The sequence below is a fragment of the Heteronotia binoei genome, chromosome 1, assembly GCF_032191835.1.
Source record: "Heteronotia binoei isolate CCM8104 ecotype False Entrance Well chromosome 1, APGP_CSIRO_Hbin_v1, whole genome shotgun sequence".
NCBI lineage: Eukaryota > Metazoa > Chordata > Lepidosauria > Squamata > Gekkonidae > Heteronotia > Heteronotia binoei.
In genome coordinates this window covers 131,803,101-131,817,463 of record NC_083223.1, presented here as the reverse complement: position 1 = coordinate 131,817,463, position 14,363 = coordinate 131,803,101, and the positions used below count along the sequence as shown (strand labels likewise).

General features: G+C 41.5%; 1 protein-coding gene across 2 annotated transcripts in view; it reads left to right on the top strand.

The window, feature by feature from the left end:
• The first annotated feature begins 981 nt into the window (after positions 1 to 981).
• KATNA1 (katanin catalytic subunit A1) overlaps positions 982 to 14,363 on the top strand; it is a 29,340-nt gene continuing 15,958 nt past the window's right edge. Inside the window, exons 1-5 of one of the 2 annotated variants that reach the window (XM_060240753.1) lie at positions 982 to 1,263; positions 7,868 to 8,041; positions 10,308 to 10,465; positions 10,929 to 11,109; positions 13,089 to 13,210. In XM_060240753.1, coding sequence (XP_060096736.1) covers positions 7,871 to 8,041; positions 10,308 to 10,465; positions 10,929 to 11,109; positions 13,089 to 13,210 — 632 coding nt within the window. In that variant the 5' untranslated portion in view covers positions 982 to 1,263; positions 7,868 to 7,870. The remainder of the gene's footprint in view (positions 1,264 to 7,867; positions 8,042 to 10,307; positions 10,466 to 10,928; positions 11,110 to 13,088; positions 13,211 to 14,363) is intronic. The other variant, XM_060240754.1, reaches the window with a different exon arrangement.

The following is a 14,363-nucleotide window of genomic DNA, read 5'->3' as shown; positions in this document are numbered from 1 at the left end:
TTCAGTGATTTTTGAGGGGGCCTGGTTAAAAAGCCAGGTTTAAGGACCTTTCAACGTGATTTTTAAAAAACCCTTTTCATTTAGTGTGTGGCAGCAGTAGTATAATAGTCTGTCTCCAGCCATTGGAAACAAGGAAATGGTTGTACTTTTTTCTGTATTAAAAAAGCAGCTTGGAGATAGACAAGATGGGATTTTTGTTTTATTTTGCTTGGGCAGCTAGTCCCCTGCTGTATAGCATTGTTGTAGTGGGGACACAGGGGAAGGCTTTCCCTGCTAGTTTTAGCCACTCTTATATTTTAAATAACATCTGAACCAGGCTGCTTTGAGTGTTGAAAAAAAATACAGCATGTGTGAAGATGTTGCCAGCAAGAAAAATGGTAAGGTGAAGCTTGTATTTGGAGATGCTTGAAGCAACCCAAACCCCAGCGGTGCTGCTGGCTTCTCAGGGATTCACCTTCTGCAGGTCTGAGAGGGACATAAGCCATGTGCTTTTGCCTGTCAGAGAGCAATAGGTGCTTATGTGACATCCCACAACACACACATAATAACTGCACACTAGCAGGCAGGCAGGCAGTAAAAGACAAACCGTGTGTGGGGAGGAATAGTTAACATTTCCCACATAAGGGGGGGGGGGCGTACTTTTCATTCCGTGTATCTTAACCCTCTTAGACGCCAGTAAGCTAGTCTGCTTGGCGCTGAGCTTTTCAGCGTTTAAAGGAATTGTCCAAGGCGCCTTAAGCACGACCCTCAGGATCCCGCTCCGCTTGAAGCGCCTTTCACGTGGTCCCGTGTCCCGGTTATATATAGACGGGCGCAGGGATGGGTCACGTGGCTCTACTTAAAGGCACCGCAGCAGGCTGCTTTCGCCTCTCCCAGCCCCCCTCCCCCGGCCTCTCAGCCCCCTTCCTTGTATCACCAAGGAGTTACCCCCCCCAGCACTGTCCCCTTTATTTCGTGGAGTGCGCCTGCGCACAGCGGCCGCGGTTGCCCAGCGGCGGCGGTTCAGAATGTCGAGCGCGCCAGGGGGTGGCCGAGCAGTTCCTCCCTCCGGCGGACGCGCGTCGGCGGCAGCAGCAGCAGCTGCTGCGGGAGGGGAGGAGGCGGCGCCTGTGTCGGCGCTGGAGGTTGTGTCCTTCCTGGGGAAACTACTGTGCGCAGTCGCGGCGCTGAAGGCGGCTCTTTACCTGCTCCGCAGAGTCTGTCTAGCGATGGCCTGGAAGTCAGGAGGCGCCAGTCACTCCGAGCTCATCCACAATCTCCGCAGTGAGTGTGTGTGTGAGGGAGGGAGCGCCAGGCCGGGCCAAGGGGGGGGGGGGAGGAAGGAGGCGGAAGGAGGGACCAGGGCGCGCACAGCCCATTCATGTGCTCCACACGCACACACGAGAGTACCCCGGCCCGCCAGGCGCTGGGGAGGGACCGTTGCTCGCCGACTCTTGGCCGGCGTCGCGCGCTGGGCAGAAGCCAACTGTCACCGGGCAGGGAGGGGACGGGGGTGTGCCTCTGCGCGGGAGCGGGGAAGGAGTCTGCCCGGCGGCGAACAGGGCGGGTCCCTTCGTCGTTGCTGGAGGAGGTGCGGCGGCGGCAGCAGCGGCAGCAGGCCCGCCGATGAGCCCGGCCGCGGCCTGTGTGCGGAGCAGCTGCCGGCCGTGGGCCGCCTCTTGGAGCGCGCGGAAGGGGAGTCGCTGGTCTCCTTCGGCGTTCCTCCGAGACCGGACTCGGAGGTCGGAAGCTTCCTCGCCGCGCCTAGTCCCCGTGGGGCAGGCAGTCGTCCACACGCAGGTGGCCTGGGGAGAGTGCAGCGGCTGCTTGTAGCCCTCTCTCGGGGCGGCGGGGCCCGTGGCCTTTGTTGGCCCGGAGAGGCCCGCGGCCAGACCCTTTGTTTGCGTGAAGAGGCTCCCGATCGCGCCAGGTGTGTTCTAGAGAGGGCGGCGGGAGGCCCGTTGCCGTGTTTGCACTTTTGCGTACGGACGTGGGTGGGTGTGTCCGGGTTCTAAGCAGCTGCTCGAGCATCTTCTGCGGGGCATGAATGGAGCGCGGGGGGCGGAAAGATGCCTTGCGTTTGGATGAATAGTCTGTGAGAGCTACTGGTTGGCTTCCCTTTGCCGGTAAGACAGTGGCTTTAGCACCCTGTTTGGCTTCTTTGCGGAGCTGGTGAAACGGTGATCGAAATACAGAGGTTGTATTTTAAGAGGAGAGGGAGGACGTTGTTGTGACACAGAGCGGGTAGGTTTTGTATTGCATTCTAACCCCCCATCTCGGATCTCCATCCCCCCACCCCCAGCTGTGCATCGATCGTGTGTGGCCCATTGGACACACTCTGGTTAGGTGCCCCAACTCCGTTTTGGATTGCAGCTTTAATGTGGTTGTGGTGCAGTTTTAGTACGTAGTGGAGGAGGCTCGCTAGGCTGTTCAGAGGAAATAACCTGGGTTTGAGAGTTGAATGTGTCTCTGGTAGGGGTAATGGTCTGTTGTACCATTATAGGTTAAGTACAGTACTTGCTTATGTGTTGTGGAAGACTGCTGTGTTTGTACAGGCCTTTGGAGATATTTTAAACGTTTCTGTAGCTCAAACTTGGGCTCTTAAATGAGCTTGTAGCGTTTGGGAGCGAAAGGTGGTTTTTGGTGGTATCATAAAGCGTTCTTGAAGGCAGGGAGTTCAGATATTTATTTTTTTTTAGTAAAGAGCTCTACAGAGTGTTTCCAAGCTATAGTGTGACATATGTTGCATTTTGGTTCTTCTCACTACTAAATCTTTGTATCTGAAACACATTGGACAGTGTTGCATAAATTTAGTGTTGCTTTGTTGATTGAGTGTTAGGTTCAACATGTGGAGTGTAACTCTCACAGCCCTACATGAGATAAAATGAAATTATAAATGCCTTGAAATGTGTTGTGGTGGATGTTCTTGATTTACTGATGGCATAAATCTGTAACAGCAATTGTTATACAAGTAGGGTTGCTCTGTAGATAAATAGAAGAACGTCATGTGGATTCATTCATGAAATGTATTTAGGCTGTGTTGATATTTAGTAATAGTGGATTTTCAGATCCTCCCAAATACCACATATCAGAAATATGGTTAGGGATTATTAGATTTCTATTCTGTAAATAGGGCAATAATAACAAACTTCCATAAAACTAAGAAAGGGAGCCAAGAAGAATAGCAACAGAACAGCAGCAGCACTAAAGAACAGGGACAGCAGTAGTCACATGCTTCAAAGCTAAGGTACACAGTACTGCTTGTTCACTTCTCACATGGCTATAGTACAGCAGTTAGTCATGAAGTAAATGAATCGTTGCCACTTCCACCATGTTAGGTGTCTTTGTGTGCATGGAAAATACGCGGCAGAAATCAAGCCATGAGGATGGTATAAGATCCAGCTGATAAGGTAAGAAAAGGTTGAATAAAGTGCTGGTCAAGAAAGTGCTTCATCAAGTAAGGTGATCAAGAAAAGACTGCGTAAAGTGCTGTGTTCTCTACTGCTTTCACAGTTTGCACAGTTTTGGTTGTTTATTCATGTACATTATAAATAAGTCAGTCTGTCTTATTGGGCTCAAGGCGCATTACACAGTGAGTCAGTACTGTCAACAGGATTGGCCGTTCAGTAAACAATGCAATAAGACTAGGGTTGTAGAAATCTAAAAAAAAAGAACTGAAGTAAAGCATTACATAATAGGATCTTTACAGCAAACTCTATACATCAGTATAGACCACAGTCCCTAGTAATTTATCCAGGTAATTTTGTGAATCATTTTGTACAGTGCTATCTTAAATCGAAAAGCTTTCTTGAGTCATTCAATTTTTCGTAACTTGAGGAAAACCAGGAGAATTGGAGCTTTCCTGACCACGTCAGGCAGACCACTCTACAAGGTAGGAGCCATAGCAGAGAAGGCTCATGTAGGGACAGTTGATTTTGCTTGTTTGCAGGTTGGCATCTGCAGAAAGCCCCACTGACATGATTTGAGTCCAGTAACTGATGGCAGCCAGTGATGTGGGAGTAAAGGATGTGCTCCATCTAGCTCCTAATAACAGATAAGCTATTGTATTCTCCATCAGCTGGAGTTTCCAAACTGACTTTGAGGGGAGACTAATTTACAGTGCATTACAGTAGTGTAGTTTAGATGTTATCATGGTATGGATCCAGGTAGCTGTATCAAGGTAAGAGGCTATTTTACAAGTTGGCTGAGTTAGTAGAAAGTGTTTTTTGCAGCTGCATTAATTTATGTCATCAGTGTTGGGTCCATATAATCCACAGGATTATTTATGTAACAATGATGGATGGATAATATAATGCTTTGTGGATTTAGTCTATGTTAAGAACACACTAATTGTGCTTTAATAAACAAGCTTAGAATGGCAGCAGTTCACTTTGTATGTACTATACACAGAATAAATCTTTAGTGTTACTGAGGTGTACCTCTTGCTTGGAGTTTAATGATCTGGTATAGGAAAACAGACTGGATGTGTAGGGTTTCTAAAGTGCATGCCTATATCTGAATCAGGCCTGCCCAGAGTCATCCAGAACAAATAATATGCGAGGGAAGAAGGGATGGATAGATAGATAGATAGATAGATAGAGGGAGGGAGGGAAGAATGTATTCCTATGTAGTCCTGGCTTTTTTTGAAAAAAAATCAGAAATTGAATTTTATTTGAAGATGTAGAAGAGACCTTTTTTGTTTCTTCTTTTGTAACATTGTAAACCCTCCAGATCCCTTCATCACACAAAGCTTTGTTCTTTTCCCTCTTTAAAGAAGGTGAGATCAATGGGTACCAGGGCATGAATATTTACTGTGGTGGTCTTGAATGGGTTGCCAGTTGAAGTAAAGATTGCCTCTGTGCTCATCTAGTCAGTATAAGGCTGTGTTTAGGTGGGTTTTTCTGGACTTGGTTTTAATTTGTAAGGTTTCTTGTTAGCTTTTGTTTGCTTGTTTTATTGTAAACCATTTTGAGCAGTGAGGTGAAGCAGTACAGAAATATAGTAAATAAATAAATAGATTGGCTTGGGTTAACTAGAGTTTTTCCAGGAGTGGAAGGATTGCCACTTGTGAAGAGCAGCTTCCTTGACTCCCTTTTCTCTCAACAGTCCTAATCCCCTTCTCCTAAAATGTTCCCGAAGTCCATTCCCCAAGAGCAGCATTTCGGCAAGCATTTAAGGTTCTAGTGAGTGGGAGAAGGTGAGAAATTTGCACCTCACATGTGGAAATTCTACCTACAGAAACTGAGGGAGATCAAATCAGTGTTCTGGTGGAAGCTAATTAGCAGAGCATGTGGAACACCTCAGTGTAAAGTTTTCCACAGTTGTTTTTAACGACAACCACAATTGTATAGTAAGGTTAATAACTGGAAATGCAATTTATAGACCTCAGAAACTTCCATAAAGATAATAATCAGATTATTATAATGTATACCGTACATAAAATGTAGTTCTGAGATTAACAGACTTTCATATGAAAGTTTAGGGTAGGTAAATGCAATTCTCATACCTGAAACATCTGCTAGTTTGGTGACTTAGCCAGTTTGAAATTACAGGTTTAACAAGATGAGGATAATTAAGCAAGTAGTGGCAGGTTACAAAGTAGATGTAAGTTTTCAGATACATATGTTTAAAGACACTATATCACAGTCCTGTGAACTAAGTAAATTATGTTGGAGAGACGAGAACAGCTAATTATATTTTCACTGTTACTACACTATCAGAAAATATCAGTAAATAACATACCATGCCACCCTAAGCCCACTTAAGTCAGCTGGTTTAGAAGGATCCAACTGAGTTTAGGATTTGCTAGACTCAGTGATGGTGCCAAGCAAAGAACCTGTGAAGGAGAAATAACAAAAGAGTCACAACCAATGTTCCCTCTAAGCTGCAGAGTTCTGTGAGCAAAAATTCTACTTTGTAAGCTGCTGGTATTAAAGGTGTGAGCTATTGGCATTAATGTTGTGAGCTGCTGCATAAATCAGTGTGCTCTGGGGTCATCCTTCCTGAGCTAAGACAAAAATGTGTGAGCTGGAGGCTAAAAATCTATGAGCTAGCTCACACTAACTCTGCTTAGAGGGAGCACTGGTCACAACAGATACAAATCAAACCTGTATTCTCGTGCAGTTGAAAAATAAGCAGTTTGCTGGTCCTTGTTGGCTTCTTTGGTGGTAATTTGGATCTTTGCATAATGTGTAACAGTTCTTCATATTTAAGTTGAAGATTTCTGGTGTATTTTGAATACCCATGTTATCAAATTAATGGAATTTTCAGCTGTTTCAGCTTTTTCAGCTGTTACAGAGTGTGCTGTGATGCAGGAAATCTAGAAAGTGTGTTTCAAGCCTTCTTTCTTTCTGTATTGGGTATAACTGGCAATCCCAGTGAAGAAATCTTTTTTTCTTTTTGCCACTGTTGAACCTGCGCGCTCAACCAGCTTGAGGTGTTAAGTGGTATATGGACTGTTTTAGGTATGATGAACTATAATCATACAGATTTGTATGTGTAAGAGTTATAGTTTCCTGGGCCTGTGTGCATTGGACATCTATGTTACCTGTAAGGGGGGAAACTTTGCTGACTAACCACCAAAATATTACCCATAAAATAACTTCAGTAAGAGTAAACTTTTTAAGGTGAGCTAGAAGAAATTCAGATAGACAGTTGTTTTTCGAAGACTGAAAGTACACAGAATTTGAAGGGGTGCTTCATTTCATTTTCATGGGACCCAGCCCCACTGAGTTGGCTTGAGTAGGATTCTGAATAGATCGACTTAGGATGGTACTGACAAGAAGTCACCAGTAGATTTAACAACTACAGTGACTTATCTCTTCCGATGTTTCCTGGACTTGGGAGAAGGGCTAGTGTTTGATTTTTTGAACTCTCTTCTGCACACATATTTTAAAAACACCTCAGTTATGTTAAATGTCTGGAAGGAAGAAGAAATGAAAAATCTCAACTTTTGAAAGGGGCCATAAAAACTCCCAGGTAATATTGTAATTGGCTGTGTTCACTAATATTTATTTAATTGAAATAAATTGTAGTCTAAATTACTTGTAAGTCTTTTCAGGATTGGGGGTGCTGATAGGGGAACCTTCTCCTATGTACAGTGGATTTTATTTGGTGTGCATGAGTCTGGATATGGCAGTCAGAAGGAAGTATAGTAGGTTTTCCTGGCTGAACCTGCGTTGTGTGCTGTTTCTTCCTTGTCTCGGTCAGCTCTTCCTGTATGTATTTTCGCATGTTGTAGTGTGGATGTCTCCTCCCTATTCTGCTGATGGATCAGCTATTTTGTCAGAGTAGTTTCAGTTAATTACAACAAAGCCATACTCTGAGCTCAGGTGCCCATTAACCTTTAAATTGTGGCTCCTATCCAGACTTTGTAAGAGACAGCTAGAACCTGGCTGTCTGCTCCCCCCCACCATCCCACTGCAGCCTGTCCACCCTTCCATTACCTTTAGCATACCTTGGAACCAAGTGTCAAAGCATAAAACATGTACATCAGATAATTTTATCACACTATTCAAATGAACTAATGTTCATTTGAACAGTGTGCTAAAACTATATTAGCACACTGTTCAAATGAACATCAGTTCATTTGAACAGTGTGGTAAAACTATATTTTAAACATGTTTTGCTGTTGCTCTGTCCATGACTGATTCAAGTCTACTTGTAAAGGGGTGATATTAGGCTCTTGCAGAATCTTACTGTTATGTAGTAATAAAATGCTTTCTTTAAAACCTCAGAGAGATGCGAGTAGGAACAGTTGAGAAATTAAAAGTGTTCTCTTTATCTCTCTCCCCCCCACCCCCATTATTTTATGATTTGTATGTTTGATGCTTGTTCTGCCTAGTTTTTGTATCTTGCAATTGCAGCATGTTGTCTGTTTTTTTTCCAGCTTATGTTGAGCATGAGTCTTGTCATGATAAGCGAGAATGTCAAGCTAGCCCGTGAATATGCCTTGTTAGGAAATTATGATTCTGCAATGGTCTACTACCAAGGAGTACTTGACCAAATAAACAAATACCTGTCCTCTGTTAAAGATACATATCTCCAGCAGAAATGGCAACAGGTGAGCTGTGCTATTCCCAGTGAATTCATTTAATCTGTTGCTCTGTGGTAAACAACAGTCTGATGGTTTTGAGATGCTCACTGTAAGCATTAATTTTCAGAGGCTTGTCCTGCAGTGACTACTTTGAAGGACAGATAGAACATAAATAATCTTGAGGAATAGTTGCAACAAACACGTAATTCTCTTGTTTTGGTATGGAACAGTGCATGCAAACAGACCTTCAAAGTATTTATTACAAGAATCTGAATTTCACAAATATTAGGAGGTTTAATTATCTGAGATGAGCTATCCCTCTGGAGGCGATTGTCTGGAATAAGCTGGATAGAGCTCATGATGTAAAAGTAAATCCTTAAATAGCAGATTATCTGTCTGGGATTATATGAGGGCATTGGCACCTCAATTTTCTCTTTTTCCTTCTTTTCTGGTTTGCCCCTGGAACAACAATGCCAGTTTTACCACAGGCAAACTGGGGGTATTGAGGGAATTTAAACTCCATAGGGTTTGCGAAATATCACATAAAGGGAGTATAATGAGTAAACTCCAACTTGAAGAAAAGGCACAGATAAAGGTTCCGTGGTTTCAGTATTTTCAAATTTGGCATTTATTAAGTAACCGAGACATTGTTAAAAATGTTAACAGGGACCTCACTAGTTTTGAAAGAATTCTTAGAGATGCTGAGATTTCAGAAAAGAAAGGATATCCATCATATATAAATTATTGTATCAAAGTCAATGTTCCAGAAATTTTATTATCGAACAAAATGGCAGAAAGACCTTCAAAGCACTGTTTCTGATTAGCAGTGGATTAATATACGGTCTTCTAATGTAGCATCTACCAATGCCATCAACATTAAGGCTCAATTTTCCGTAGTTTTATTTTGGTGGCACATGACTCCTTTGAAGTCCAAACACAAACTCACACTGTTGGAAGGGATGTGGTCAGACAGCATCCTTTTATCACTGTTGGTGGGACTGCCCCAAAAGTGAGCTTTTTTGGACCCAGATATTGGAAAATAAAATAAATAACTGGCATTGTTATTCCATTAGATACTAAATTGACTTTACTAAATTTGTGGGAGATTGTAACAGTTCTTAAAATAAAGGATCTTATCTCACTTATGCTTGTAGCTGCTAAAATGACATTTACTAGCTACTGGAAAACTGGTGGTTTACCATCAGATAATCAGTGGACAGTCAAGCTTTGGGAAATTCTTATTATGGAAAAGATTATTGACCATATACAGCCAGGGGTGACCAGACTGGCTTGGGAGCCACATGTGGCTCTTTCACACACATTATGTAGTTCTCAAATCCCCCACTGCCCTGTTGGCTGGGTTGGAGAAGACATTTCTCCCTTTAAATCACTTCTTCAAGCCAAGCTAGTTGGAGGCTTGGAGAATTCATTTAAAGTTGCTTTCTTTTCAACTCCTTCCCTCTTCCCTCTCTCCGGCTCTCAAACATATGACGTTTATTCTGTGTGGCTCTTACACTAAGCAATTTTAGCCACCCCTGCTGTACTGTGTGCCAAAAACCTTTTGTATGTCTCTGGTGTTTTTTAGAGAAATGGCTTCCATTTTTGAATTATATGGAATGTTATTCACAAGGGCAACTGAATATCCCTGTGAAATTTAAAGTTATTGCTTTATACTGATATTAAACTGCTGTTATTGTTGAACATGGTTCCTATTTCTTATTTATAGCAATTGGTTTAAAGGTTACTAGTTACTGCATTATTAATGTTTATGTTGCTGTAGTAAAAAACTTTTAATTTTTTTTAATTACCTGAGATGAGATCCAGTTGTGTAACATTTATAAGTTTTATTTATTTGAAAGATAAGAGTAAGGTAAGAGTGTAACCATGTATCTGTTCTTCACAAGGAACAAAACCCCATATGTTCTCACACAGGCCCTCTCCCTCTCTCTCTTTTAATGGAGCATCAGAAGAGTTATTTTATTTATGAAAATTATTAGTCACCTTTCTTTCTCACAGAGCTCAAGGCAGCTTACAACATAGATAAAATACATAAAATAAGATCATCAAACCTAAGATACATTTTTAAAAACCCATAATTTAAAGTCACAATTCAGAACTGCCAGTAAACTTAACCAAACGCGGTACTAAATAAAACAGTCTTCAACTGCCTCCTAAAGATTGAGAGTGAAGGGTGTGTATTTAGTTAATATAGTTGGATTAAGAGATTTGCCTTTTAAGTTAACAAGTTTCTACATGTTGACAGTGTTTATTCATATTTCATGTTTTCATTCAGGTTAGGCAGGAGATAAATGTAGAAGCTAAACACGTGAAGGATATCATGAAAACTCTAGAAAGCTTTAAATTAGACAGCACCCCTTTGAAAGCTGCACAGCAAGAATTACCAGCTCATGATGGAGAAGTCTGGTCATTGCCTGTACCTGCGGAACGTAGGTAAGAAATACTATGATGGCAAAATAGATCTGGGTACAGAAACATCCTGTTGAAATGATCTGCTAGTTAAATACTATATATGTGAAGGCCACATTAATTCCAGTTTCAAAGCTGTAAAAGAATCTGCCCTGTCACTGATGAACACTGCTTTGCAACTCCTGTGTGAGATAATTGCAATGTGGTAGTGTGTCTATGCATCACAGTGTGCTGTAAATAATTGGCTGGTTCTTCTGTTCATGTATAAAACTATATGGAATCACATGACATTTGTAAAGAAGGGGGAAAATCTACCTTTTGGGGGCCTAGAATGCATGGGAGTGCTTCTCCACAAACAAGAAAATATTTGAGGACTTAAAGAAAATGTGCACGTGATCATATGCGAGAAACTTCTGCTTTTAGGTTTGATGATAAATGTATCCACTTCAGATATTTTAGTTTTCTTTCATGTTTTCTAACTAATCAGGTCCTCACCAGGACCACGGAAACGCCAGTCTGCTCAATGCAGTGACTGTAAGGATCATAATCGAGCAGGTGCAGCTGCCAGGGTTCCTCATCGTCCTTCGTCCCGAAACACTAATGATAAAGGCAAAATAGTTCGTGGCCGAGAAAAGAAGGCTCCTCAAAATAAACGAGAAGAGGAAAAAGTGAGTGTTGTGAAGATGATAATTTAGTATGAGAGTTAAATCAAGAACAAATACGTCAGTTGCTTTCTGGAGAGCCTGGAGGTTCTGGTATTTGTGGGTTCCAGCTATTTATATTTGAGACTTTAATGCAACTTATATATTGCAAGGTGCTATCTAAGGTTACCTAATATATAATTTTGATGAAGCAGGTAATAGTGCTGCTTTTAAAAATATGTAATTTGAGTGAGTTTATGGTTCTGCTGGATTCAACTTTAGTCTTCCAAATCCAAGCTATATTGCCTACTCAGAAAGATTTGTAGGCTGGATTTGCATTTTAAATAGGAGATTGATGTCCAAGTGCTGCATGGAAGTTATTTTAGAAAACGTTCCTGAAGTATAAACCAGAGTGAGAGCTGCAAAGTAGTCATTTATGTCTATAGGATATTTACATTTTATTTAACCTTTGGGTGTGCTCTACCGCAAATTCCCAAGGTATGTACATACAGATAAATTCCATTTTGTGGAAAAAATCATTTATATTTCCATTTGTGAGAAACTGTGAAGAAATTTCTGGGCTTCCCCCACCCCTCCCCAGATTTCTTTTTTTTAAATCTTGCATAGGCCTGGCAGTTTTCTCCTAGGGAATCCACTTCTGTCCTGAAAAGGGGAGTAGGAAAGATATTGATAAAAATTCAGTATTAACTAATTGGTTTCCAACAATCTTAATTGAGAGAGAGGGAGAATGTTGAGTGTTATTTCTTAAGCGCTGGTGTCTAGGGACTTTCAACTAAGATTGGGAAATTTTAATGGCTAAAGTTCTCATGTGTAATGAGAAGTTGTTTTAGGGGTACAGAACTAGCAAAGATAGATAGAAGCAGGGCTTTTTTGATAGAAAAAGCCTAGCAGGAACTCATTAGCATATTAGGCCACACCTCTGATGCCAAGCCAGCCAGAACTGCGTTCCTGTGCATTCCTGCTCATAAAAAGCCATGGATAGACAATCTGTGTATTACAAGACACACACCATTTATTCCAGTTCCTCGAATGCGGTCATACATTTGCAGGACAAGAAAGGGGTTATATGCTGGTACTTTGCTGGAATGGCAGATAAACTGGTTCTCTGCTGCAAGAATGCAGCTAGGGAGGAACTCTTTTATGAGTCAGAGAAGTAATACTTGCTGATTGGACTTGGGATATGTGCGGTGCCAATCTGGCTGCTTCTGAATATGCTCCAAAAGGTGAACAGTAATAATAATGAAAGTTTCTCTAAGCTGGGTGCCATACAACCATTTTCTTAAAAGAATAAACTCTGCCCTGCAGTGTTTCCAAAGTAAAGGTTGTGTGGTATGAAGAGTTTAAACCAGAGAACTGATGTTGTGATAGCTTAGTGTGCTGGAAGTATATTGTGGAGAGAAGGTGGACTGCAAAAGGCTACATCACACACAGTCATACCAGCCCTTGTGATGTAACCCAGATAAGTTTTATCATATTCTATCACATTTGTATTCCTACTTTGTTGATGCTTAGAGTGGCATGTGTGTTCCTCTCCTACTCATTTTATTGTCTTAACAGTCATGTGAGATAGTTTAGATTAAGACAGTGACTGGTTCAAAGCTTCATGGCAGTGTAAGGATTTGAACCCAGGTCTTCCCTGTTCTAGTCTGGCATTCTTGCAGCTACTGCTTTGTTGATTGAGGTTCTGTATCCCTGCAGCCTCTAGAATTTGTATTGACGATTTTATGCATTTTTCGGTTTGATTATAGTACTTTTCAACCAAGAACTTTTTAATAGGCTTATTTTATTCCCTCCATTTTGATATCCTACAGTATAATCTGAGTGGGGCCAGGGTCTTTGTTTGACAGCAGAAGTGCCAGTGATCCATTGTTTTTCTAATGGAGTGATTGCAAACTGTTTATTATTCTTGCGTGTCTCCAGTTATTGCAGACCTGTTTGCAAAATATTAAAAGTTGTGTCTTATGTGCATTTTGTTTGTAATGCAGAGTAAGTCTTCATCTGACATTTCAGAACCTGAGCCAAAGAAATTTGATAGTACTGGGTATGATAAAGATTTAGTAGAGGCTTTGGAAAGAGATATTATTTCTCAGAATCCCAACATTCGATGGTAAGTGTGAGCAAGTTCTGTTTTGGGCTATGAGTATTTAAGCTTGTGAGCATTTTAAGAGGAGAATTCCTCACACTTTTATGAATTCAGTACATTAATTCTGATAATGAATTGTGTGTCTTTTATGACACTTCTTCCCCAGGCACTTTACAAGAAGTGTAATTTACCTCTAAGTTGTTTTCCAGGCAATATTGAGCGAAAGCTGAGGCCTAAGGGAGGCCTTGAAAGTAAAACAGCATCAGCATAAAGGAGCACCCCTATATGTTTGTTACCTAGCTTTGGTGGGTGGCATTCTGGTTTATTTATATACGACGCCAAATCATTAATGTAGAAGTTAAATAAGTAGGGGGCCAGGAGGCATTGTACCGCTTAACAAACAATGAATATAGGAGAACGTTTACTCTTATGAGGTGGGACATTCTGCCTTCAGCAGTGGTGGAGGGGAGATAAAAAAAAGTGCCATTCCAGGAATGATTACGCAATGATGGTATCGAATCTTTAGTCCATGTCATATTTGACTGTGAGGCTTATAATGATCATCAAGAAGTACTTCCATTTTCCACAGCCATACTCTTTACCAGTAGTCAAAAACTGCAACTCCTTAAGAATCTTCTTGATTATGAGAACCCTGAGGTTACATACAAATTAGCAAAATTTGGCTGGCTTGCCACAAGAAGAAGGAAAACTCTAATTCATTCAGGAAATGGCTAAACACTTTTGCCAATCTGTTTGCTGTAACTGCCCTGTTCTGTTGTATTTGTAGTTTTACAACAGTATTTTATGCCTTTTTATGTACGATTTTATGGTCATTCAGTTTTAATTTTGTATGATTTCACTGTTTTAAATGCTGGCTTAGGCTGTGAATAAACATTTTACAAGAAGATCATAAGGCAACACAGCCCACAAGATCCAGTGCAGTATAAGAGAGTCGATACAATGGGTCAGTATGTCCATTGGAACCTGACAACTGTTGCACAGTTTTTGTTTATTTAATTCATTTTTGCCCCACCATTCTCTCCAGTGAGGACCTAGAGCAGCTTACATCATTCTTCTTTTCTCCATTTTATCCTTACAACAGCCTAGTGAGGTAGCCTAGGCTGAGAGTGTGTGACTGGCCCAAGGTTACTCAGCAAAGCTTCCATGGCACAACTGG